The sequence below is a fragment of the Seriola dumerili genome, unplaced genomic scaffold (genome assembly GCF_002260705.1).
Source record: "Seriola dumerili isolate Sdu_G_001 unplaced genomic scaffold, Sdu_1.0 BDQW01000372.1, whole genome shotgun sequence".
Classification (NCBI taxonomy): domain Eukaryota; kingdom Metazoa; phylum Chordata; class Actinopteri; order Carangiformes; family Carangidae; genus Seriola; species Seriola dumerili.
Genome location: NW_019174627.1, coordinates 58,511 through 83,704, shown reverse-complemented (window position 1 = coordinate 83,704; position 25,194 = coordinate 58,511). Strand labels below are relative to the sequence as shown.

General features: G+C 41.5%; 3 protein-coding genes and 1 long non-coding RNA gene across 4 annotated transcripts; 3 read left to right on the top strand and 1 right to left on the bottom strand.

Moving 5' to 3' along the window:
• The first annotated feature begins 3,709 nt into the window (after positions 1-3,709).
• LOC111233146 (F-box only protein 41-like) lies at positions 3,710-10,893 on the top strand. The gene is made up of 15 exons (XM_022760903.1): positions 3,710-3,859; positions 4,254-4,781; positions 4,946-5,025; positions 5,877-5,949; positions 6,952-7,194; positions 7,466-7,530; positions 7,776-7,834; positions 8,564-8,787; positions 8,975-9,090; positions 9,211-9,363; positions 9,437-9,532; positions 9,687-9,805; positions 10,374-10,532; positions 10,636-10,751; positions 10,831-10,893. Exons 1-15 carry the CDS (start codon positions 3,710-3,712, stop codon positions 10,891-10,893), a joined length of 2,244 nt encoding a protein of 747 aa, XP_022616624.1.
• Positions 7,107-7,797, top strand: LOC111233126. The gene is made up of 3 exons (XR_002665580.1): positions 7,107-7,194; positions 7,466-7,530; positions 7,776-7,797. It is a non-coding gene; the product is annotated as an uncharacterized LOC111233126 (long non-coding RNA).
• A 2,891-nt stretch (positions 10,894-13,784) lies between the features above and the next one.
• Positions 13,785-19,914, top strand: LOC111233144 (ceramide-1-phosphate transfer protein-like). Its single transcript, XM_022760902.1, has 7 exons — positions 13,785-13,875; positions 14,668-14,732; positions 15,126-15,307; positions 15,590-15,761; positions 15,853-16,049; positions 16,150-16,395; positions 19,855-19,914. Exons 1-6 carry the CDS (start codon positions 13,785-13,787, stop codon positions 16,376-16,378), a joined length of 936 nt encoding a protein of 311 aa, XP_022616623.1. The 3' UTR covers positions 16,379-16,395; positions 19,855-19,914.
• Positions 18,131-25,118, bottom strand: LOC111233143 (zinc finger protein 502-like). The gene is made up of 10 exons (XM_022760901.1): positions 24,866-25,118; positions 23,670-23,756; positions 23,236-23,386; positions 22,778-22,908; positions 22,415-22,656; positions 21,955-22,076; positions 21,710-21,840; positions 21,369-21,613; positions 21,161-21,285; positions 18,131-20,204 (listed from the first exon to the last, which is right to left on the bottom strand). The coding sequence occupies exons 1-10, from the start codon at positions 25,116-25,118 to the stop codon at positions 18,941-18,943; spliced, it is 2,751 nt and encodes a 916-aa protein (XP_022616622.1). The 3' UTR covers positions 18,131-18,940.
• Positions 25,119-25,194: the final 76 nt, after the last annotated feature.

Genomic DNA, 25,194 nt, shown 5'->3' with positions numbered 1-25,194 from the left:
ACCTCATCATCATCACTCTGTATATCACCACCATCATCATCACCACCATCATCATCATCATCATCACCACCATCATCATCGCTCTGTATATCACCACCATCATCATCACCACCATCATCATCATCATCATCACCACCATCATCATCACTCTGGATATCATCACCAGCATCATCTTCATCACAGACTTTTCTGTACTTCCTGTGACATTTATCAACAGGCTGCTGTTGCCAGGCAACAAATGGTCCCATTAGTTCTGTCAGTGTAACAGTTTGTCCAGTTTTATGAACTGTGAAGGCTGCGTTGCCAAGGTAACAGCAGCCCAGAGACTCAAGTTTCCTCCAGTTTTATTTTCACCAGTGAAGACAGACAAATACGGCAGCCATTACTGTGATCTTCATCACTGTCATCTTCATCATCTTTATCACCATCATCTTCATCATCATAAACAAACAGCAGCCATTACTGTCACTGCTGTCATTGATCATCTTAATCTTCTTCATCATCATCTTCATTATAGTCGTCATCATCATCATCATCTTCATCATTTAATGAAAACAAAGTGCTTTAACAGTAACTGTAAACAGTTGTTTACGTCTAAGAGGAATAACATACATCACTGGATGGTTCGAGTCTCAGGAAACCTGGACATCAGTCAACACTTGTCCTGTTCTCTGCAGACTCTTGGCGCCCTCCAGTGGTCACCAGCCAGCACTGCAACTCCTCTAGCTTCTACCACAACAACTCTGAGGAACAAGTAAGTTTTCACTCTAGACTTCTGTCAGCATTTCTGTTTTCTGTCGCTATCATTGAATTGATCGTTGCACAATACAAATTAAATGTAAAAGATAAAAATCTAGCAGCTAAAAGGTTTAAAGGATCGATCCGAACTATCTGTCTGCTGATACAAACCTTTACTTTACTTTTACTTGTAATGGAATATTTTTACTCTGTGTTGTTGGTTTTATACAGTAACAAGTTACCAGTGATGGGAAAGTCACTCAGAATCTTTATTTACATGGAAGGACGAATACCACAATGTAAAATACTGCAATACAAGTAAAATTAAAAAGTATTATCAGCTAAATGAACTACAAGTACTGAAAGTAAAAGTCCTCGTGTAGAAACTCATCTTCTCTGACTGATTACATTATTAATCCAAATGCATCGACGTTCCAGCTGCTTAAATATATATTATATTATTTAGGAAAATAAATACATAGATTAATAATTATTATAATTTATTTTATCATATATGCAAATTATTAATTTAAATCAATATTATTATTAATTAGTAATAACAATAGAACAAATATACCGTGATGTAGTCACGTGCCTTTTTACGCTTTAATTTCGTCCAGATTTATTCTTGAAAGTTTCAAGTTCTTCTCAAAAGCCTAAACCTTTAAATGTAAAATATGATTTAATTGTTGTAATGACGTCGTTACGTAAATTCTGGTCGTTTGTTCTGTGAAAAACCGTCAATGATGTTTCCATGTTATTAATCCGGAACGACAGTTGTTTGTTTTCCCAAGAGGACCATGAAGGTGTAAAACGGAGTTCTTGAGTTTTAGTGTCTCAAAACATGAATTATTAATTAATGAACCAGTCCGCCATCATCTCCACATCAGCTCTGACACGTCACGCGGCTCTTACGTCAGGAGCAGCACGCGGCAGCTGCACGCCGAGACGCCGGGAGGGGACGGTGCGCGCGGGGCGGCGGTTGGAACACACACATAATCACACATACTCACACATACACACACATACACGGGTCAGCGTTTCCCGCCGCTGCTCCTCCTGCAGGAGACCGTTACGGTACCGGACTGAGAGGATCGATCCGCCGCCGCACGAGCATGGAATGAAATCCAGAGCGGGAAGCCGGGAAACCATGGCAACGGATTTTTAGCATGAAGCTGACTGCGTGACGCACCAGATTACGGTCCCGTACAGGTAAGAGTTTTATTTACTGAAGGATCTAAGGTGTTTGACCTCGATCAACACTTTGCTAATGATTATTTCATTATTGATTGATCTGAGGATTATTTTCTCTAATAATCGATTAATCAGTTTATGTACAAAATGTAAGAAAATAATTTAAAAAATGCCAGTAAACATTTCTCACAGTGGTGACGTCAAATGTTTTGTTTTGTCCAAACAACAGTCTAAAGCTGGAAAATATGAGTTTTCAGTTTCTACTTAAAGAATTAAAATAGTTAATGATTAATTATCTTTCAACTGATTAATCGATCGTTAATGATCTAAGTACAGTTTTATTATCATTTGTTAAAATAGCTATTAGCTGTTATAAAATAAAGCTAAAATAAATCACATTGCTGAGATAACTATGTTCAGCTTCTTCTCATTGAAGCTGATTTATTTTCACCAAAATACAAAATTCTCAGAAATTGAAATAATGTGCTTGTTTCACCTGCAGTCCGACACTGATGTTCCTGTTTTAATTCACTAGTTTTAATCCAGTTTATAATTAAAACTAAAAAATGTTGATAAATGTCCTCCAGAACAACACGTATGAACATTTTCTGCATGACATCATTTATCTGTGCTGAACAAAACCTTTTCCTTAAGAAAAGAAAGTTATTTTTATATTTGAGAAATCTGGTTATTTTCTCAATGAATGATTTTAGTTTGTAAAATTAGATTTTTAAAAACGAAAAGATAAATACAAAATACATGCGATACAAAAATGACTTTTGAATATGATGAAAAAGAGCAAGTAATTCTCACAAATCTGATCTGGAACAAATCATCAAATGATTAACTGATTATCAAAATAGTTTACAAATCATTTTCTGGAGATCACTAATTGATTAGTTGTTTCAGCTGGTGCTGCTTTACATGGGGTCTGTACTGGACCATTCAAGGTCGGGACCAGGACGTCCCACTTTAAAGTCTCCGACAAAGAAAGTTGTATTGAACCTGCCGTAAAACAACCAAACATGACCTGGTCAGGTTTAGAGAAAGCCGTAAACAGCTGTCGCCTTTTTTGTTTTTGTTGCATTTTAGTCGGATAATTCCTCGTGCAGAACTGCCTCCAGAATAAATAACCTGTGTCTGAGCTCTTTAATTGACATATCAATGACAGAAACTGAGGGTTTAAATATCTACTGTATGACGTGGAGACGGAGTCCACACCCCAGACATTTCTTTCTTCCTGCTCATTCATCCATATTTAAAATTCCTCTGCATGGGGTTGACCAGAGGATACAGTCAGCGGGGTGGAGGGTGCACGCTTCACTTAGCAATTAGCATCACAGGGAAACACTCGCACACATGTCCCGCTAATGTCAAATCCAACAGGCGAGGAGCTCCTCCTCCCTCCTGTGGGATCATAGTGAGACGTGTCAATCCGACGGACACGTCCTTAAACTCTCATAAACATTTTGCTCTTTTAAATCTGCAGGTTTCAGTCTCATCAAATTTTTATCTTCAAAAAAATCAATTATGTAGCACACACACACACACACACACACACACACACACACACACACACACACACACACACACACACACACACACACTCTGACCCAGTTTCTCCCCAGGTTTACTCATTTCCATTCTCTGCGTGCAGAAGGAATACGTTTGGAGTATTTCTTCTTCTACTACCAGTTAGGATCTCTGCTGCAGTGTTTCCTTTGTTTTCTGATGTGCTCCTGTTTCATCTTCCAGGTCTGCAGCTCCCTGGTGAATCATGTCTTCCTCCTCCTCCCCCTCCTCTTCCTCAGAGCTGCCCTACTTTTGTCCTCGCTGTGGTGACAAGTTTCGTTTCTTGTCTGTACCTGAGCTCCAGGCTCACCTGGTCAGCCGACACACCTATGAGACCCTGCTGGTGCTGTCGCAGGTGATTCATACATCATGATGAATATTTATCTCTTCATTCACTGGTGAATTTTTTTGGCCAGAAAATGGTGGAAAAAGATGTGAGGTCTTCAAATGTCTGGTTTTACCCAACCAACGGGCCAAACCACAACGCTACTCAGTTTATAATAATTAGGCAGATGTTCTGTTTCTTCTGTTTTATATCACAGTTAACTGAATGTTTTAGGGTTTTCAACGTTGGTCGGACAAAACAAGACATTTAAAGATGTCACCTTGGACTTTTATCATGATCACCCAGATTTACTTTGTGCAGATTCCTTTTGAGATGAACTAGTCTTGTTGTTTAAAATGCTGGAGTGACTGGACCTTTAGTCTGACCACACACAGCCAGCTCAGCATTAACTGTATCATTACAGGCTCGGGTTCGAAGCTCCAGACCAGGCGTCCTCCTCCCGCTCCCCAGCCCTGCTGTATCCCAAAGACAGGGCTCCTCTCTGGGCACGGAGCCCCACAGCTTCCCCCTGCAGCTGGCCTGCCTGGATCTCGCCTCGTCGTCCGCCTCCATCCAACTGCTCAGGGAAATGTTTGGCTCTTCAGATCGCGCTCTTCCCGCCTCCACAGGACATCCACAGACCCCCTCCACCGCTCTGGCCCTCCCCGGCTCTCTGGAGCCTTTTCCTGGGAAGAACGTTGGCGAAGTGGGGGTCCTGGAGTTTGGGCTGTCGGTGGGGATCGGGCTGGAGGAGCGACTGGGGCTCGGGCTGGACCGTAAGATCGCCCGGATGTTCGCGGAGGTGGAGGAGAGGGTCAACCGCCGCATGGGTCGGCTGAGGGTGGCGCTACAGAGGAGAGAGGCGGAGCTAGAGCGGGAGAGGTGGGAGGGGGAGCGACTGAGAAGTGAGAAACAGGAAGTGGAGGAGAGGGCGGCGTACCTGTCCAGACAGGTGGGTGGAGCTGAGATGCTAAAATGATCCCATAGTATCAGTATTTTAGAGAAAAATATCCGTTTCACCTGCTTTTAAACATAATTTTACAGACATGACATTTTAAATACACGCCGTAATTTATTGATTATTGGAGTTTTAAGAGATTTATTTCTATCTATCAGGTCTCAGCTGCCATGGAGATGATGCAGCGATTAAAGAGAGATCTGCACGGAAAAGAGAAGGAGCTGAATGAACGACAACAGTCAGTATTTCCAAAGATTCAGATTTTCTTCGAGCTTCTCAGATATTTGATGATATTCTTTGTCATACGTGATACTAAACTGAATATATGACTTTTTTAAATGAGACAGAGAAAAGCAAGTTTTTGCTTTTCAGGGTGAGTGAGATACATGTTTGTTATAGTGCAGCCATATTTATTTAACGGTTAAAATACAGTAGAAAGGGACTTTAATATCTCTAGTCTTTGTTTTTGAAAGATGAATTATTCCTCTGATTTTAAAATACACTGTGTGGAATCAGGGATCATGTTATACAGAGTGTTTGAAACACAATGTACTGAACAGAGAAATGCAACACGATGCACAGACAGAGGACACGTCATGTTTAGTCTGCCTCACTGCACACACACACACACACACACACACACACACACACTCAGCTGTGGTTTCCTGTGATGATTAATATAAGATGACAGTGAGGCATTGCAGCCCCGAGGGTGTGTGTGCTTGTTTTTGTGAGGACAGACACTGTGTTTCTGTGGCTTCATTTATCTGCACAATGTTGTTTATTTTTTAATGCTGTTTGTGTGTTTTTTCATGTGACTTAATTATCTGCATCTAAATCCCTGTTAGGGGACGGAGACAAAAACGATACCAGACAATCTTATATAATAGTCACAGTGAATACAACAGCATTGCAATAAATCCTATTAGGGCTGTAACTAATGTTTATTTTCAATTAATCAATGAATCGAGAAAATGCCAATCACAGAATCCTCTGTGACTTCTTTGAATATTTTGTTTCATCTGAAAAAACATTATCATAATATACATTTTGAAATATGTGTGTGTGTGTGTGTGTGTGTATTTGCAGGGAGATGGTGGACATTGAGCGTTTTCTGAGGGAGACAGCAGAGAAAGAAGCAGAGGCCAAAACCAGACTGCAGGTGGAACTACAAATCTATTTATCTAAAATCTATTAAAGCGATTGTTTGGTTTTACTGATGATTGTAAATAACAAAGACAAACTGCTTTTTGTTGCTTTATGTGGCTAGCTGCTAGCTGTTGCTAGCTGTTCACTTTTGGGGCTACAACATTTCTTCAGGTTAGCTACTCATTCAGTTCAGTGGCTAAAACATGGAAGTGGTTAGCTTTATCATTTAACAGCTACACCTGTGTTGGTTGAGTTACCTGTTTCGTGGCTAACAGTTTTTTAGGTTCCCTAATTGTTTGGTTCATGTTAACTAAACAATTTAGTTTGGGTTGGTTATCAATTTAGTGTAGTGGCTAAAAATGTTTTGCTTACGGGTTAGCTAACTGTTTAGGTTCAGTTTCTCAGGTAGTTTTTTGGCTATGACAAATTGGTTCAGGTTAGCTAACTGTTCACTTTAGGGGCTACGACATTTTTTTTCAGGTTAGCCCATTGAGTTCAGTGGCTAAAACATGGTAGCGGTTAGCTATACCATTTAACAGCGGTGTTAGTGGTGTGGATTGAGTAACTGGTTTTGTGGCTAATAGTTTTTTAGATTTACTAATTGCTTGGTTCATGTCAAGTAAACGACTGAATTCTAGTTTACTATCACTTCAGTTTGGTGGTTAAAATGTTTTGCTTTGTTAAGTTAGCTAACCGATTTAGGTTTAGAGGCTTCTGTTTTGTATTTAGTGGAACATTAAAACTTCAGTTTAAAAGAACAAAGTGTCTGGTTCATGTTAGCCTCAGGTTGTAGATGTGATGCAGTCAAAAAATTATTCTTCCAGTAGAAAACTGAACCCGATTAGTTGAAGTTAAAGAAACAACTTTTTGTTTCTAGTAATTTCTCCTTCACTGAATCCTTTCCTGCTGCTCTTTTGTCACTCTGTCTGAGTCAGTGTGTCTAATTTATCTAACATAATATTTATACACCTTCATTATTATTATTATTATTATTATTAGTATTATTGTTTTCCAGGTGTTCATCGAGACGTTGTTGGAACGAGCCGACCGCGCAGAGAGACAGTTACTGCAGCTCAGCTCACACACACATCACAACCGCTTCACACACCACAACGACAGATACGCACACACGGACGTATACGTTGACCCGTACGCGCTCACACAGGTATACACACCTGTACTGGGCCGGGGAGGACGCAGTCTGGACGGAAGCACCGACGACATTGCGAGCAAGTTGCAGGGAACCATCGGCAACCGGGTGAGGAAAAAAAAACAAAATGTCTGTTAAATAAAAACGAGTGGAATCCACTTAACAAAACTTTATTGACACAAGTAAATGTTACAAAACACATGTAAGTAATGTATATCCATAGTTGTTATATGTTATTTTGTGCCAGATGCTGGAAAATCTTCCCTCTTTCATTACCTCTTCTTTCTCTTTTGTCCACTCCTCCTCCTCCTCCTCCTCCTCCTCCTTCCTCCTCCTCTCATCCTTGGTCTTCATCCTCCTCCTCCTCCTCTTCTCCCAGAGGAGTTACAGTGTTTCAGGTTCCTGCAGACTGGGGGAGCAGCTGTACAGCGACCATCACTACAGGTACCTGACACCTGAAAGCATGTTTTAAAATGACCAGTACATTTTTATCATCAGATTTAATTCTCTTTCTCATCATTTTTGAGGATTCATGAGAATCTTTGATCAAACCTTATTGTACCGTTATAACTGACTGACTGATTTCTAATTTCTGTGATAAAGACAATTACTGGAGCTGTAGTATTTATATGGTCATGGGCTTTATGGTTTCATTCTTCTGTGTGTATCTCTGTCTTTGCCTCTCCCAGCGGTCTGACCGGACGTATGCGGACCTTGTCTCTGGGTTCGGGGGGGTGGGACTGTGAGGGTGGGTTGGGCCATCTCCACCCCCCTCATTACCCTCCACTCTGGACTCGACAAGAGAGAGGAGGGGGGGATAATAGAAGAGAGAGATTCTGGTGTGTAAGATAAGTAATAAATACAGTGTCTCTGGTTAATAGACCTGTTGATAAACCTTTCATTTAGTCAATGTATTTGTATCAATTGCTTTTATATTTTAATTTACAATTGAAGAGTCTCGTTTTAAACTCTGAAATATTAAACGTTGAGTTGATGAAACCTGCCGGACCAGCGCTGGGCTACGAGGTAAATGTTAGCATAGTGGTGATAGCTGGAACTGCAGGTCACATGACCCAAAAAATGTTTTTCCTCATTCACAATCTTTACAAAAAACAACAGTGACACTATGAATATATATAGTCATATACATAAATATAGTCTCACAACAAATGAAAAAGCCTTAAATAACCATATTAGTGTCTTGACTTTCTTCTTCTTCTGTGTTTCCAGGGTAGGGGAGGGGGAATGGGGGAGAACGTGGAACAAAAGAAGCCGTCGTCATCACAGCACTGAGGAAGAGGAGGATGAGGAGGAAGAGGAGGAGTACGATGAAGAGGAGGGGTGTTGGAGCAGCATTGAGATGAGGAAGCTCGTCTTCTCCAGGACACACACACCTGGATCAGGTAAACTCTCTTTTATTCTCATTTCTAATTTTTCTTTTCCTCTGTGGTTGTTGCTAAGTGTTCTGTGTTTTCAGACATCCCCTCCTCCCTCCGCTCCACCCCCTCCCGTCATCATGGTGACAGACAGCTGGGGGCGGACACCTTGAGGCTGAGGGCGGGGCTTTTATGCGTCTTCCCGTATTTGGACGCGCGGTCGTTGCTGTGCGCGGCCGAGGTATGCTCGGATTGGCGGTTTGTCGCGAGGCACCCAGCGGTTTGGACACGCCTCCGGCTGGAGAACGCCAGAGTGTCGACCGAGGTAGCCATCATCTTCATCTTCATCATCAACATCATCAGTGTTATTATCATCAGGAAACACTTTTTTGCCATTACTCAAGATTTCACACAAATGGTTCATATTTCATAACCTGAATTTAATCGAGTGGCGGAGGGATTTCAACCCGGAGGCAGTAACTAGTTTTCTGTACGTTGTGTGTTTTGTGTAGTTCCTGACCACTCTGTCTCAGTGGTGCACTCAAACTCAGTCTGTGGTTCTCAACAACCTGAAGCCACGAAGCAGACGAGCTGACGAGGCGCGGGAGGATTACCACAGGAACACCAGGTAACGGCATCTAATTTCAAATGAGAGTCCAGGTGTCGTCTAAGAGGAGGAGTGAAGGAGTTAAGATAAGTGCATTGTGGGTATTGTAGTTGACCCGGTGGTGTGTGTTCTGTCTCTCAGGGGCAGTGTGGAGCCGGGGGTGGAGGCTCTGCTGCGGTCAGCAGGGGGCAGTCTGCTCCACCTGTCTGTGTCTCAGTGTCCTCACATCCTCACTGACAGGACGCTGTGGTTGGCCAGCTGCTACTGCAGGAACCTGCAGACGCTCACATACAGGTGACTCTCTTCACCTGTCTGTCTACCTGACTGACTGATCACCTGTCTGACTCTTTACCTGTCTGTGATGCAGGAGTTCATCAGACCCTCTGGGTCAGGAGGTTCTCTGGGCCCTGGGTGCTGGCTGCAGGAACATCAGCAGCCTGCAGGTGGCGCCGGCTCATCCCTGGTCAGTGCACTCACACACTGTATAGATTCACTCACAGTGTGTGTGTGTCTGTGTGTGTATATATAGTTTAATTATGTTAATTCACATTTTACCATAAATACATTTTTTAATTACGTGTCATCTCTGTCTTCCTTTCTTTCCTTCTCTCCTTCAGCCAACAACCAACTCGTTTTGGAAACCGCTGCCTGCAGACGATTGGTCGATGCTGGCCACACCTCCACTCACTCAGTGTGGGCGGGGCCGGCTGTGGGACTCAGGGATTGGTTTCTGTTGGTGAATGAAAATTCTTTTAGTAATGTTGTGTTGAATATTGGAAAAAGGACACTTCATAAACATCATAATCATCAATAGTTTTGTTTAAAATATCACAAATATTTAAGAGAAATTATTCAAGCACAATTAAACAATTAATCACTTCATCATAAGAATGAACGACAGATTAATCAAATAGTAGAAACACAACGGGACACAGACTTTTCCAAAAGTGAGTAAGAGTTGATTCGACTTTTTAAACAGAATTAAATGTAATTTAAAAAAAAGTTTCTTTGGTCGTGCTCGAACTCAGAGGTTGAACCTGCGGACTGAAGTTTTTCTTCATTTGAATAATGTTTAATGTTGGAGGTTTCTCAAAGAGTGCATGTAACTCAATTTTTATTCATTCATCTATTCTTACTAATTACTCACCTTCGTTTGAAGTTTTTTGTTATTTGTATTTATAAGATCATTTTTAAAAAGTGCTACAAGTAAATAAAAGTTCAGAAGATTAAAAAACATTAGTGTGTAAAATGATGGACAAGAGAAACACGATTAGAGTTATTACCTGTGTGTGTTTTCCGTGCAGTGCGTACCTGCGCTCACCTGCAGGTGTTGGAGTTGGAGCGCATCACCGACATGGGCCTGCAGGTGGCGATAGAGCTGTGTCGAGCCGGACTGAAGAGTCTGCAGACGCTGATCCTGACGCACACACCTGTCAGCGGTCAGGCCATCCTGCACTTCCACAGTGAGATGAACTTCCTGTGGACACAGTTAATTATCATCACTCTGACATGTGACTGATTAATACAGCCTCCTCCATGTGTGTGTGTGTGTGTGTGTGTGTGCAGGTGTGTGTGACAATATCAGGTCCATCATGGTCGAGGTCTCGGTGTCGGATTACTTTGAGGAGGCGGACACTCAGGAAGCTCAGCACCTGTTTGGAGAAATCCTCAGCACATTAAAGGTGAGTGTTTGTTATACTTTATAAAAACAGTGGCAGACGTTTCACCATGTAGCAGCTTAATGTGTGTGTTCTTCTTCAGGTTCTTCAGAAGCGTCCCGGCCTGTGTGATGTCCTGCAGGTTAAAGCTGAAGGATTCTGCTGACCTCAACACACACATTTGTACTGCCTAAGTCTTAACCTTCATTCAGGACTGTGAAGCAGTGAGGATCTCATGGTGCAGGAACGTCCTCACTTTGATGGTTTAAAACAGGTCCTCACAAAGACCACAAACTAACACGGAAATGTTTGTACTTCTATACTTGTGAGGACCCACATGACATGATGCATTTCTTAATCCTAAAGCCAGGGGTCCATCGAGGACCCTCCTTTAGGATATTCACAGCAGTCAGGTTCCTTCCTGTGCTACGTATTTCCGATAACTGCCATAATTTCCAAGTGCCCGTTAAGACCTCAAGCATGTGGAGGTTTATCAACGCTTATTAAGACACGCTTGAGTAATGAGGACATCCCATGACTTAATACATGTAATACATGGCACAACCAAGCTCAGACACTTTGTTGGTTTTATTTAATTTCCATGTATCAACAACCTTTAAAGAATAATTTAATTAATTAAACAGTTAAATCAAGTTATCTAGAAACAAATTGGCCCATATTATATAAAATATAAAAGTGATATTAGTGCTGAACTGATTAGTTGATTAATGAAATTAGTCAACCATTTTCAGAATCGATGAATCGTTTTTCTTAACCTAACATCTTTGTGTTTTGAGTTGTTGAACAAATCGCTGTTTGAAGACGTCACATCGGGCTTAAGGAAATTGTGAGAATTTGTGATTTTTCAATATTTTCTGACATTTCATAAACCATCAATTGGTAAGATAATCACAAGCCTCATCAAAAATTTCCAATACAGATTTTTCTTCAAAATCTTTTGTTAAAAGGATATTTTGTTTTTCAGGTCTCTGATAAATAAAAATTGTATGAATACAGATAATAACATTTATGCTGAATCCAACGTGTTGTAATGTTCAACTTTTTCATTTTCATTCAGTAGTAAAACCAGCTTTTAAATGGAGTTAAGAGCGGTGTCAATCAGATGAAGGTTAAGTTTATGATATGTTGAAACTCAAAATTGTTGCAGAGCAATTTTCTGTTCATCAATTAATCGACTAATCATTCAGCTCAAACACACTTAACACTCCTCTAACCAGAACCCGTCCCAGAACTCTGATATTTCAGTCACTCAGAACCTCAGAAAGTTTGTTTTATGGCAATAATGTTGAAAAACATAAACTCGCTGGATGGTAGAAAATCCTCTTGTTCAGTTGCTGAAATGTCCTAATTACAAGAAATGGCCGTTCGGGAATGTGGTACGATAATCCTGGATCAGGGCTGAACAAAACCTTGAACTTTCCCTCACAGTCCCTTATTCTGCCAGAACCTCTTCACGAAACCCCAAACACGATCTTTATTCCTCTTAAATGAATCACAAACACCTTTTTCCACCACATTTAAGTCTGTTTTGCACTTTTTAAAGACAATCCTTTATCTTCCCAAACTTCAAAACTTCATCTCCCTTTACACTTTAACAAAGCTCAATACTCCCCCTTAAATTAACCCTTAGTCTCCACTAACAAACCCTTTATTCATAGCTTTTACTTTTACGTACAAACCCTTCAACCATTAAGCCAACAATATTAGCAATAAGGATTATAAGAAAATCCTTATTCTACCTTAAAAGCTATACCTCTTGTCATAGAAACCTTTAGTCTTACTTATTATAAATTAGTATTCTTTAGCTTTACCTTAGAAATAAGCACAAGCACACACAAGTATGCACAAATATTTTTGCACAAGCACAAAACACATCGACTCATTCGCCAAAGACATGAATCAATTAATCAATCAATCAGTCAGAGTTGCAAATGTGTTGGAATTGTTGATGAAAAAGTGGATCCATCATGTGTCTTTCAACATCTTTATAGAACCTACAGGTGCTACGTGTCATTTTACCATCAATAAATCATGTTCTCCTCAGTGTTCGGAGGCTTTCGTGTCATTAATGAACAACCTCCAAGATTGTACTAAAGTGGGAAACAAGCAGGGGGCACTGTTCCTTCAGAAATGAAGCTTCCAGCTCTTTTTTTCACCAACAATTCAACTGGTGTACTAGCAGTGGAACCAGACTTGAAGAACACTACAATGTGTGAAGTGTCTTAAGCGTCAGTTCCTCTAATGTCCACTAGCTGGTGCCCCAGAGTAAATGGCAAAACCTCCAACTTTCCTCAACAGGGTTTACCACTTGAAGTCATGTTCTCACTTCCTGCTTGCTCATGGACTTGCCTCATCTGTCAAGGCGTGACATTTACTTTTCAAAATTATGAGTAATGTTGTTTGTTAGAGGCTGTTAAAAACCATAAATATTGCACAATACAAGATGTTTTTTCAAAAACTGCTGTCTTGTCTGTGACATACCGTTGAGACTACCTTTTATAAACCTATTTACCAACTACAAAGAGACACAAAATTAGTACTGACACAGAATGACCAAGTTCCAAACAGCCTATTTACATGTTCATTTATCATACTGCATAAACAAAGTAACTGTTAATGTTTATTACTGCAGAGAACCGGAGCTTTGAATGTGAGTCTTGATAAATTTTTACTAATTTGCCAAGTTCAGATGTTTCTGAACGCGCCCCTGAACAAAGTCACACTCCAGGCTTCAGGACGTCCCGTCAGAGCTCAAATGCATCAGATTTCTGTTTGTGACAGAACAGGCGGAGCTAAGCTTCCTGCAAGACGAAGGTCAAGTGCGAAGGTCGTCCTGAGATATGTGTGTGTGTGTGTGTGTTTGTATCTGTGGGAGGGAGCGAGCAAACAACCTTTAACCCCAACAAAAGAGAGAGAGAGAGCATGTGATGACCAGTGACAGCTTGTAAACAATGTGTTTGGTTTACCCCGTGTGTGAGTGAGGTGTCACAGGGAACGTGTGTGTATTTGTGTGTTTTGGGGCACGTCGTGGTCGCCATGGTTTTCCTCAGACGGACAATGCTGGTTCGTTATCTGCTGCTGTCGGCCATGTTGGCTCTGCTTCTCTTCATCAGCTCCTTCTGGCTACGTGAGTGTCTCTGAAACTGGTCGGCCATTTTGGCTCCACCTCTCATAATCATTTGTGGAAAGTAACTAAGTACATTTACTCAACTACAGCTTTAAGGTACTTGTACTTTACTTAAGTATTTTCATTTGTTGCTACTTGTAACTTCTACTCTACTGAACTTATTTGACAACTGTAATTAAAAACTTAGAAAACTTAATAAAGTTTGATTAAACCAGATGTTCCCATGGCTGGATCCCTCTAGACCCCGAGGAGCTCAACAGCCACAAGTTCATTCATCTCCTCTGGTTTAACAATTTGATTAGTTACAGAAGTATTACATGTATTGGCTAATTAAAAGTAATTTAATATCTCAGTCACGGGACGATTTTCTGACAAACTGAAAGATCATTAGTGATTATTACTCTAATAACCACTGACATCACATGTGCATGAGGTTAGTGTAGTGTTGGACAAAGTTTGACCTGATGATGGCGCTGGAAGTAAAAGTGAGAGGATCTCCAGTCATTACAGTACATTACCAAAACATTAGATTTAAACACAGAAATACGTCTTTATTCAAACAGCAGAATCTAAACTACTGTGCTGTTTTCTTTGTTTGTAGTATTTTAAGTTTTACACACAGAAGTTAATAAATGATTAAACCATAATAGGTCTGCAGTTGTAAAAGTTAAGCAGTTTAAATTAAAAAGAATGTACTAACCACACTGGTATTGATTAAATCGTATTAATAAATGATCTATAATGAAAGTTGGACCCGCTTTGAAGTTATAATCTCATTTGCTTTCTCTTCAGCTCAGGGCGGAGTCAGAGACTGTGGCAGCGCCTGGCAGCCATGTTTGATTTTTTACCACCAAACAGTAAGACTAACACACACACACACGTGTTTTTTCTATCCTTGTGGGGACCATAGATAACTCAATACAATATTTAACTCCTAAAACCCCTGAGAACTTTACTGCAAATCATACGTATTTTTTTAACTTAACTAAGTATAAATTATTTTAACACCATTGAGACATATTAGAAACTAAGTTTTCAGGACCTTTAACTTGAACCAGATTCAAAATTGTACCGTAAAAGCAAATCTGGAACAAAATGTCCTAATTTTCCAAAAAGGTCTTTGAACACCACAGAACTTTATTGACCGTGTATAGAAATATAGATAATTTAATCATAGACTAAAGGAGTAAATGTATTGTGATGTACAGTATCATATATAAAAAACTGTATTTTAATTTTTTCTCTTTCAGCCCAAGCCTCTATTGGTCCCTGAGGAGTGGGCGGAGCCTGGTGGAGCCCTGCCCCTCATAAAGGAGTGTCCCGGCCAGTCGTTTCAGGCCTGGCGTCTGCTGCTGCATTTAAAGTCCAGTCTGACGGACAAAGACGACATCCTGCTGGAGCCGTACCTGCAGGGCTGGGACCAGCTCCTCAAGTATTTATTTTACATTACACACACACTTCATGTCATATGATCTTATTCAATTCAGCCTTTTTTTTTCCTGTTAAAACATCCTGTAACGAAGCTTTTTTTTAGTTCAGTTTGCACTTCTTGATTTTAAATTTTCAGTTTTTTTTCATGCTTTGATATTTGATTAATGAAAGTTTATCGTTCAAATATTATTTTAAATATAATAATAATTATAGACATATTAGCTTTGCATGAAAAGCTAACACATAAACATGAAAATGCTCCACTCTTGTTTCTCCTCTTCAGTTTCATGGAGTCTCTCGGGACGATGGTCAGTTTCTTCTCTCAGAAGGTGAAGGAAAAGGTGGTGCTGATACGAGACCTGTCACTCAAACACAGTGCAGAGGCTCATGGGAATCGTGGTCCAGCTGACAACTCTAGACTACAAACTCCAGCATCTTTTGGACTAAAAACCGGGGTGAGTCAAAAAAAAAAAAAGAGCCACAAAACGTGTCTGGATATTTAAAAAAATGAGTTTGGAAGTGAGTTTCCTGATTTTTCCTCTTGAGGTGTATCGGTCGGTTCGGTCCATGGTGGAGGCGGAGCTAAAAACGGGCGTGGTCAACTTCTCCCGGCGAACAGATTCGGGCTGCAGAACGCTGCTGAGGCTGCATCGATCTCTGCTGTGGTTGAAGCTGATGTTGGAGGGTTTGGCTGAAGGACCGGACGCAGACGGACGGTTCAAAACGCCCGGGGAGCTGAGCAGGTAACGACTTCGTCACAGAGCGTCGAAAATACCACAAGACAGTTCTTACGCCTTGTCAAGGTGTAAAACCTTCAGTCCGTCTTTTGTCTCCTTCCCTCAGAGACGCCTACAAGGTGGCGTTGGCCCCCCACCACCATTGGGTGCTCCGTCAGGCCGCCGAGCTCGTCTTCCTCGCCCTACCGGACAGACAGTACTTCCTGCAGCTTGTGTGTGTCCAGAAGCAGCACGAGGCTGCGCCCGTGCTCCGCATCATCATCCACGCCCTGACGCTGGTGCACGCACAAACTCAACGGATACTTGCCGAACACGACATGCTGGAGCTGCCATGACCGTCAACAACACGATGGTACATACAAGAGGCAAATGCTAGTTCTTTGGATGTCAACACTGTAAAAAATATACTGTTTGAAGGAGTCGAAGGAGGTGCTGATGCTTTACAAGCTTCTTACTTTCCCACAAACGTTATAAATGTGAGTTATTTTTCTTAAGGAGTTGCGCTGTACAAAATAAGATAACGGCATTTACATTTTCTTTACAGAATGTAGTTTATTATGGTCACAGTTGCTATAGCAACAAGCAGACTCACATTTTTTTTATAGTGAAGTACGTGTTAGCGGTTAGCTCTTCAGTTTGCTGCAGACATAAAAATGTAAAACCAAGATATTCACCGTTAAAAGTTTAATAATACCTGTTGAGGAACGCATGCACTTTAAGGCACCACATGCCGCATTCAGGACCACGTGGGATTTGGAAGCACTCTCATCAAAATACCAAACTGTTTACAAATGAGGAATTATTGCAGAGTTCAAGGGCTGATTAAATTAAATTAACTTACTCGGTTGGAGGAAGTGTCCCATATCCCACTCACCCTGAATGCAACATTAGTTACAATGGAATGTGAATTAAGAAACATTGAACAAATCAATTCAAATGTAGCCGAAGAAACACTAAAAATATCAGCTGTAGAGTTTCAGACTTGAACTTCACCATCTACACAACAAAGTTTAACAAGTTTTTATGTTTGAGTGATTTTTACATGAGCTGAAAGCAGTAAACACAACATTAAGTACAACACAATCTATACAGTTGATAGATACGGTACTTATTAACTAAAAGTTTAAGAGCAGAAAACGTTTGTTCATACAGCTACAGGTTTGGAATCATAACAGTATTTATTACATTAAACTGACTTTTTAAAAGTTGGAATCATCAAAACTTAACTTTTTTTTTGATGATTATTTTCCACAAACCACTGACTGTATAAAACGTCACATTGTTTTGTCGAACCAAAAGTTATTTAATCCAAATTAAATCAAAGAAAAGCAACAATTTTGCTCAATAGTCAGATTTTAGTAACAGTACCAAAACAAATAATTATTAAAACTGAATTAATTTTGTTTTGTTCAATTAATCATTGACTTGTTAACGTATGTTTTTCATTAGGGTTTGGAATCACTCAAAAGCTTTAAATTCTAATGCCAATACTTACATTTTTAGAAATGTTGTATGGAATAATTAATTTTCACTTAGTAATTATCAATTATGTAATTATCATTGATTATTAGCTAATTTTGTTTAGTTTCCCTTTTTATTTCTAAATAAGGGCTTTTAATTTTGGTATTGAGTCCACAACTAATTTCAGTAATAGCTTGTTTACATATGTTCCTTAGTAGTGCCAGTTATTTTTATCTAGTTTACCTTTTTATTTTTAAAACAGCAGGGCTGGGTATTGTTTCACATTTCCAATACAATACCTGAAGTTTGGTATTGATTCCACAACTAATCGATTGTTTCAGCAATTATTTGATTTTATTTTTTTATTTTAATCCACGAGTAGGGCTGGGTGATTATTTGACATTTTTCAATACCAAAACAAATGTTCTTTGTTTTTTCTGTCAGTTGATTCATCGATTATTTATCGAAGCACTTCTGTTGTTTTGTTTTTCAAAAACTGTGACTGAGTGTCATATGACGTTTTTCAACACCTGAATTTCTGCATCAACAGCAAAACAATACCTAGAAATATGAACATGTTTTTTTACAAAAACATTTTCTTTTCATTTAAAGGTGCTATTTGTAAGTTTTAGATATTGCTACAGAGCTAGCATTAGCATTAACAGCTACTTACCAGTGTGGAAGAGACGATGTGAGTTCAGCATTAAACGTCTTAGCTAGCCCCGTCTTGTAATTCCACTTTCTGAGTCACTGTAGCGTCCAGTCAGTTCAGCATTAGAGGACGGAGAAGCAGCTGCTCAGAGGACGTATTGTAACTTCCTGACTTGTAAACGCAACGATGGCTGAAGCTCCTGTTATCACCTTTAATAACACCTGCTTCCAGAAAGAAAACTTAGATACAGCACCTTTAACAAAAGTGAAATGTTGAAACACGAGAAGCCGTACGCAAGAACTTTGTCTACATGAAGAGTAATGAAAGAAGAGTCTGGTGTCAGTGTTCAGCACTTTGACCGACAGGGTTCAGCTTTGTGTCCCGATTCAGGGGCTTCATCCTTCGGAGGCTGTATCTCAAGACCGACTGCATCACAGCGGCGCGACTACACCGACGTATCCCAAGATTCACTGCGCGCCGACAGAGTCTGAGAATTACACCGTCTAATGTAAGAATTGTGTTTCAGCTCCGTTCAACATCACAACTGTTAAAACCAAGAGACTTTAAAACAAAAAAAGTTTTTGTGAAAGAAATTACGTGTTGTCAAGGTTGCTAGGTGACAGGAGCTGTACTTTGTGACGCAACGGTGAAGGTGAAAATCCTGCGCAGACCAGACCGTCTCATTTGGTTCGGCCTTCGCGGTCTACGACGGCTGAACTTCGTAGACCGCGTCCTCCAAAGGATGCGTCCCCTGAGTTGGGACGCGGCTGATATGAAGCGTCTTTTAGGACGTGGACGGATCCAGAAACGGGTTTTCTTCTGCCTGGTGGCTCTTCATGTGCGTCTTCAGACAGTGGCTCTGAGTAAAGGCCTTGTCGCAGAGGGAACACTTGTACGGTCGCTCTCCGTTGTGAGTCCTCATGTGGACGGTCAGGTGTTCTTGGCGAGAACACGCCTTCCCGCAAACCCCGCACACGAACAGCTTGATGCCTAAGTGGCTCCTGACGTGGTTGTTCAGGTGAGTCTTGCGTTTGAAGAAGCGGCCGCACTCGGAGCAGCCGTACGGCGCCTCGCCCGTGTGGACCCGCATGTGGGCCTTCAGCTCGCCGTTGGATATGAAGCCCTTGCTGCAGATGATGCAGATGAACGGCCTCTCGTTGCTGTGCGTCTTCATGTGAGCCGTCAGGCCGCAGTTTGAGAGGAAGGTCTTGCAGCAGATGTGGCAGAGGTACGGCCTGTCTCTCACCGTGTGGATCTTCTCGTGCGACTTCAACGTGCCGAGGATTTTGAAACGCTTCCCGCAAACCTCGCAGCCGTACCGCCTCTCGCCCGAGTGCGTGGCCTTGTGGCGGGTTAACGATCGCAGGTCATAGACGGACTTCCCGCAGATGTTGCAGTGGTACCTGTCTCTGCCTGTGTGCACCTTGCTGTGAGCTTTGAGCTGCGCCTTCAGACCGAACGCTTTGGGGCAAATATCGCACTTGTGAGGTTTGTCCGCCACGTGGACCCAGCGGTGGACGCTCAGGCTGGACATGTGAGCGAAGGTTTTGTTGCAGACGTCGCATTTGAACGGCCGGTCTCCCGTGTGCAGAGTGGTGTGGCAGTTGAGGCCGGCGACGGTGGAGAAAGATTTTCCACAGTACGAACAGTCGTGAGTTTTTTGGTACTTTCTAAGGTGTCTCTTTAACTCTTCCACAGATTCGAAACGCTCGCCGCACACGCTGCAGACGCACTGCGCCTCGTCCACGTGGCTCCAGGCGTGTTTGATCAAGCTGCCCTGCATCCTGTACCAAACTCCACAGACTTTACAGGGCGTTTTACTCCTCTCCACAACAGGAGCTCGACGCCCTCGCCTCCTGAAAGGCGGCGTCGTCGTCGTCTTTGGCGACTGCAGGTCAGGATCTGGTTTCCAGTCGTCGTCTCCGGACGCCACGTCGCTCTCAGCAGCATCTTCATCATCAGTTTCCACGTTATGTTGTTGTTGTTGTTGTGACGTCGAGCTGCTGGGCCGAACGTCCACTCTGGTACCATCATGTTGAACTGAGCCGCTGTGAAGTGAAAATTTAACATCACAAACTTAAAACCATTTCATCAACTCTATTAAAGATTATCACAACACTGAAGATTCGAGCGGAACAATTAATAGAAATCTCAATATATATAAATATCCAAATCTCATGAGCTGCAGTTTTCTTTTTTTGATAAAAGGTAAAATGTGTGTTAGCACCATCAGTGTCGTGGTGCTAACAGTGTCGCTCCGACCTACAGATCTTATCCTCCAGACGTAAAGAAACAAGAGCGACAGAAAGTCACAAAAACTCATTCTGACTGAAATCGTGACTCAGTAAGAAACGCAGACAGAAATGCCAAAGTTACGATTTAAAACAGTGTCACCGTCCACCAGAGACGTTTTCAAAAAAGTTAGAGCGAATTTGAGCGAAAACATGATTTAAATTAAATCAAACGCAACATTTATATCGAATTTTAAGCAAAGTTTGTTTATCAAGTTAAAGTTTTCTACCCAGAACTTCTCATGGTTAAAGTTATTAAAACAAATATATATATATATTTAAATGTATATATATTTTACATTTATATATATAAATAAATGTAAAATATGTGTTATCAGTTTATTAGGTACATGTGGGTAAAACTGAGTGTACACTGTTTCTAGTTACACTGTCGTTGATCTGTATCGGCGTGCATATTTATCAGCGTGAATATTTATCATTGCTATTGTAATTTTTCTTTACCGTTTTAACATCATGTTGTCATGGTTACCAGGAAGAGGAGCCGCTACCTTGGTAGTGGCTGATGAGGTGTCAGAACAGTCCTGCAGTAACTCCTCCTTCAGGAAGGTGTTTGTATTATTTTTAATTTACTGTTTTTTTCTTCATTCAAATCAATGAGGGAAGAATAAACAATAAATACAAACTTTTTTCTGTCGTTTGAATAAAACAACTAAAAACATTAAATCCTGACTTTCTGTCTCTTTGTAAATCACCTTGAACCGAGTCCGGCATCGTCACTTTTTATCACCATGGCGACAGAGGACGGAGAATCGTCGGCTTCGTCATTGTTTCTTGGTAAAAGGTTGAGCTCCTCCTCCTCCTCCTCCTTCTCTCCTGTCTACAAGAGTTTGTTCACAAATGAACGTTTTTAATTTATCCTTCGTGTCACAGTGGGACATCTGCAGAGTGACGCTACAGTACCTTCAGTCTGATGTAGAGCAGGGTCTTCGAGACCCCGGTGGACTTGGTGGTCCTGTAGATCTCCTCTGGAGTCAGAGACTTCAGTCTGAGCCTCTGGAGTCTCCGGCTCCGGTCCGACTTGAACACGTCGAAGGGTTTGTTGTCTCCAGCCAGCTGAGGGAAGGTGGACCTGAGCATGTCCAGGAAGTCCGCCTCCTGCAGACCACGAGGACACCTCAGGTCCTGGACCGAGGATTTCGTAAACACTGAAACAGAGGACGGAGTTTGTGTCTTCGTTACACATTTAGAAAAATAAAGCAACAAACGCGAGGGATGAGTCAGTTTACATATTTCATATTTACCGTTTTTTGAGACCACGTCTGACTGGGAATCCTCCAGCATGCAGATCCGGAGGTAGTGGTGGGTGGGTTCTTCACCGAGCCGGGGTCGGCCACGCCTCCTCCTCTCAGACCGATCCTTCGGAGACAACAAGCTGAAAAACGAATGACAGGAAACTAAATACCTACAGCATGTGGTTTGTCATGTGACCAGAGAGGAGATTCGTCATCGCTGTCATCAGGCTCAGTTCTCTTCTGGTCTTCGTTACCTCGTGTACGTGTCGGTTTGATCGGGCGTCATCGAGGCCGAGCTGGACGGAGAGTCTCCGCCGGCTTCGTCCGGTCTCTGCAGAGGATGGGCTTCACTGCTGGGGTGAGGGTCCTGTCCTGTCTGTAAAAGTCCCCCAATGATACTTTCACTCAACACCGATGCACCTTATTACCCTGCTGGTATCCAAATGCCCCGGAAAACAGGTAAAACACTGCCGCCTTGTACAAATATCACCATGTCAGTGCAAAATACTACAGACAGGAAAACCTGCCCCGTCTTTATCAGCTGAAAAAACTTTGCAGTTGTTAATATTCAGATTGTTTTGATGTATAAGTTACACATTAAAGACTAAATTTACATTAGGGCGCCTCTAAAAGTTGTGGTTCAAAGTTGGCTGTATTAACAGATGGATTCAAAGAGGTTTGGTAAACAAAGACACAGGTGCAAGAACACAGAACCTTCAGTCGGATGTAGAGGGCTGAGTTTCCAGCCCCCGTGGACCTGATGGTCCTGTAGATCTCCTCTGGGGTCAGGGTCGTGACCTTCAGAGGCTGGAGTCTCCTGGTTCTGTCGGAAGTGAAGAAGTCAAAGGGTTTATCGCCCGCCAGCTGAGGGAAGGTGGACCTGAGCAGGTCCAGGAAGTCGGCCTCCTGTAGTCCACGAGGACACTGCAGCTCCTGCACCGGACACTTCTGAAACACTGGAAAAGAGGAGAATTCATCATGAGCTTATGGATCTAAAAACTGTGACTGATCGTCTTGATTGTTTTCTCTCAATACACTTGATTGATTCATTGACTAACTCTAGTGCTTGAGACCAACCACTTTTCGAGAGCACATCGTTCTGCAAGTCCTCCAGGATGCAGATCCTGAGATCCAGATGGGTCTGCATGTCGCTGATCCGAGGTCTGCCGGGCTTCCTCCTGTCAGACCGAACTCTGGGGGAAAACGACCTGGAGGAGGAAGACCGGCAGCATGTTGATGACATGGCGTCTAGTATTTGGGTACTTTACTTGGGTATTTCCATATTGTGCTACTTTATATTTCTACTTCATTTCAGAGGGAAATATTTTATGTTTTGGCAAAAAAATAAAATGAAATCAAGATTCAAGAAAAGTTTGTGTCTGTGCTCTCCTCCTCTGTCATTAACCATCTCCAGAATAACATGTTGCAGCATTTAGGTTTCCCTTCACTGGATCTAAGGGACCAAAACAGCAAAGGGTGTCCACATACTTTTGGCCACACTGACCATTTTCATTAGCAGTACTGGGATTTGTAACCTTGATGGTATTTGAAAATCCGGGTCCTGCAGATCTTCTCGTTTCTGTCTGCAGCTTGTTGCCGTTTGCATGGATGGCCGCTCCTCTTCGTCTTCACCTTCATCATCATCATCGAACCACAGGAGGCCCAGACTCCCGGTGTCCTCCACATCTGGACAGAAGTGGAGCATGAGTCAAAAGTCCTGTTTAGTTGTTGGATGTATTTGTGGGTGTGAAGAAGCAGAGTTTAAAACCCCATGATCCGTGCATGAACAACAACACATCGTCTGCATATTGACGCACATAATGTATAAATACATAATAACATGTTTATTTGTACTCTGAGGAAAAGTCAAACCAAATCAAATTATTCTGCATTTGTCACAGCTGATTTATGTACACTGTTAGGTCCATATATATATGTATATACATGCCCATTCAGTGTAAGGACATACCTGGCTGCTGTCTGTGCTGCTGCTCCTCCTCCTCTTCCCCCTCACTTACTACAACCACATCATGGCTGTCCAGATCTGGGATCAGGGCTTTGAGGTTTCAATAAGAAGATAAATTAGTTTCTCTAAAATAGAAAGGAGGATTTGAGGATTTCTATAAACTGATGAAATAACCAAAAGTCACGCAAGAAACTTTTGTAAATCCTGCAAAGTTATTTCGACGTGTAGATTAAGTTAAGATCATTTAACAGACTGTGAATAATGAATTTACCAAACATTTTTTGTAAGTAAACACTTTCCAAATTGTAAATCTCGTCATTAAAATCTGTTCACTTCATGCACTTTGTTGGTGGTTTGTCAGTGAGCAAAGAAACGTTAAATTAACCCTTTTTTAAATTAAGTTTGACAAAACAAAATAAACAAGACAGCGTTTGTGACTCGATGTAAGATAATAGAAAGTCTGTCAACCAACTTTTTCTATGTAGATACAACCCGAAATGTAAATCACATCATGAAAATTGGTGTAAGCATTAACTTTATGTACTTTGAAATCTGCATGTTTGAAAGCAAAGAAACTTTAAATTAACCATTTGTTGAATAAATCGGGAAAACTGATTTAATTTCCAAAATGTGTGCATCAATACACACCAAACTGTAAATCACATCATGAAGAAAAAAAATTGTGAAAGCGTTCATTTAATTAAAATCTTTACATACACACAACTGAACTAGATGTAATGCAGATTGAACCAACTTGAAAACTCACATAACATACAACATTTAATAAACTTTTTGTTTGCATTTACGAGCCTAATTGTAAGTTACATAATGAAAATTTGTATAAGCTTCAATTTAAGGTCCTCAGAATTAAAGAGGCGTGTCGGTGAGCAAAGACACTTTAAATTAACCTTTTTTTAAACTAAGTTCAACAAACCGTCACAGGGAGCATAGGGCCCAATTAACCACCTGGAAAAAACGGATTTAATTTACAAAATCTAACGCAACATTTTGTGTATTGATGTTTGCCGATTTGTAAATGACGCCATGGAAATGTGTATAAGCCTTAACTCAAAGTCCTCTGGACTGAGGAGGCGTGTCTGTGAGCAAAGAAACTTTAAATTAGCAGTTTTTTAAATTTAATTTAACAAACCACGTATAATAAGGCAGAACGTTTCTGAGTCGGTTTTTCATCCACCGACCTCTTCTCTCCAGTTTGACCCGCGGCTGCAGGAGAACCTCCAGCTGTCTCCTCTGCCGGGCGATCTCCTGCCTGAAGCCCGAAGCCTCCTCCTCATACCCGGCTACGGTTCTCTCCACGACCGCTAAGATCTCCTGCGCGGCCGTCGTCAGTTTCTCGGTGACGATTCCTCTCAGTATCTCGGCTTTAGACATGTTGTCGAGGCCGCCGAGGGCCTCGGGGCCCCCGCTGCTCCTCTTCATCCAGTAAAACATGTTCATTTGTTTTCACGGGGGGGCGGTGGGGGGGTTTGATGCACAGCACCTTCGCACATTTGCGCGGACCGAGTTG

Bases quoted from the DNA above. Each gene is read 5' to 3' on its own strand.
- LOC111233143 (XM_022760901.1), bottom strand. From the start codon at position 25,118: ATGTTTTACTGGATGAAGAGGAGCAGCGGGGGCCCCGAGGCCCTCGGC. The intron at 23,757-24,865 runs GTCGGTGGATGA...GAAACCTCAAAG, and splicing joins GGTCAAACTGGAGAGAAGAG to CCCTGATCCCAGATCTGGAC. The intron at 22,909-23,235 runs GTTACAAATCCC...TTCCTCCTCCAG, and splicing joins GATTTTCAAATACCATCAAG to GTCGTTTTCCCCCAGAGTTC.
- LOC111233144 (XM_022760902.1), top strand. From the start codon at position 13,785: ATGGTTTTCCTCAGACGGACAATGCTGGTTCGTTATCTGCTGCTGTCG. The intron at 13,876-14,667 runs GTGAGTGTCTCT...CTTTCTCTTCAG, and splicing joins CATCAGCTCCTTCTGGCTAC to CTCAGGGCGGAGTCAGAGAC. The intron at 16,050-16,149 runs GTAACGACTTCG...TCCTTCCCTCAG, and splicing joins ACGCCCGGGGAGCTGAGCAG to AGACGCCTACAAGGTGGCGT.
- LOC111233146 (XM_022760903.1), top strand. From the start codon at position 3,710: ATGTCTTCCTCCTCCTCCCCCTCCTCTTCCTCAGAGCTGCCCTACTTT. The intron at 4,782-4,945 runs GTGGGTGGAGCT...TCTATCTATCAG, and splicing joins CGGCGTACCTGTCCAGACAG to GTCTCAGCTGCCATGGAGAT. The intron at 8,788-8,974 runs GTAGCCATCATC...TGTTTTGTGTAG, and splicing joins ACGCCAGAGTGTCGACCGAG to TTCCTGACCACTCTGTCTCA.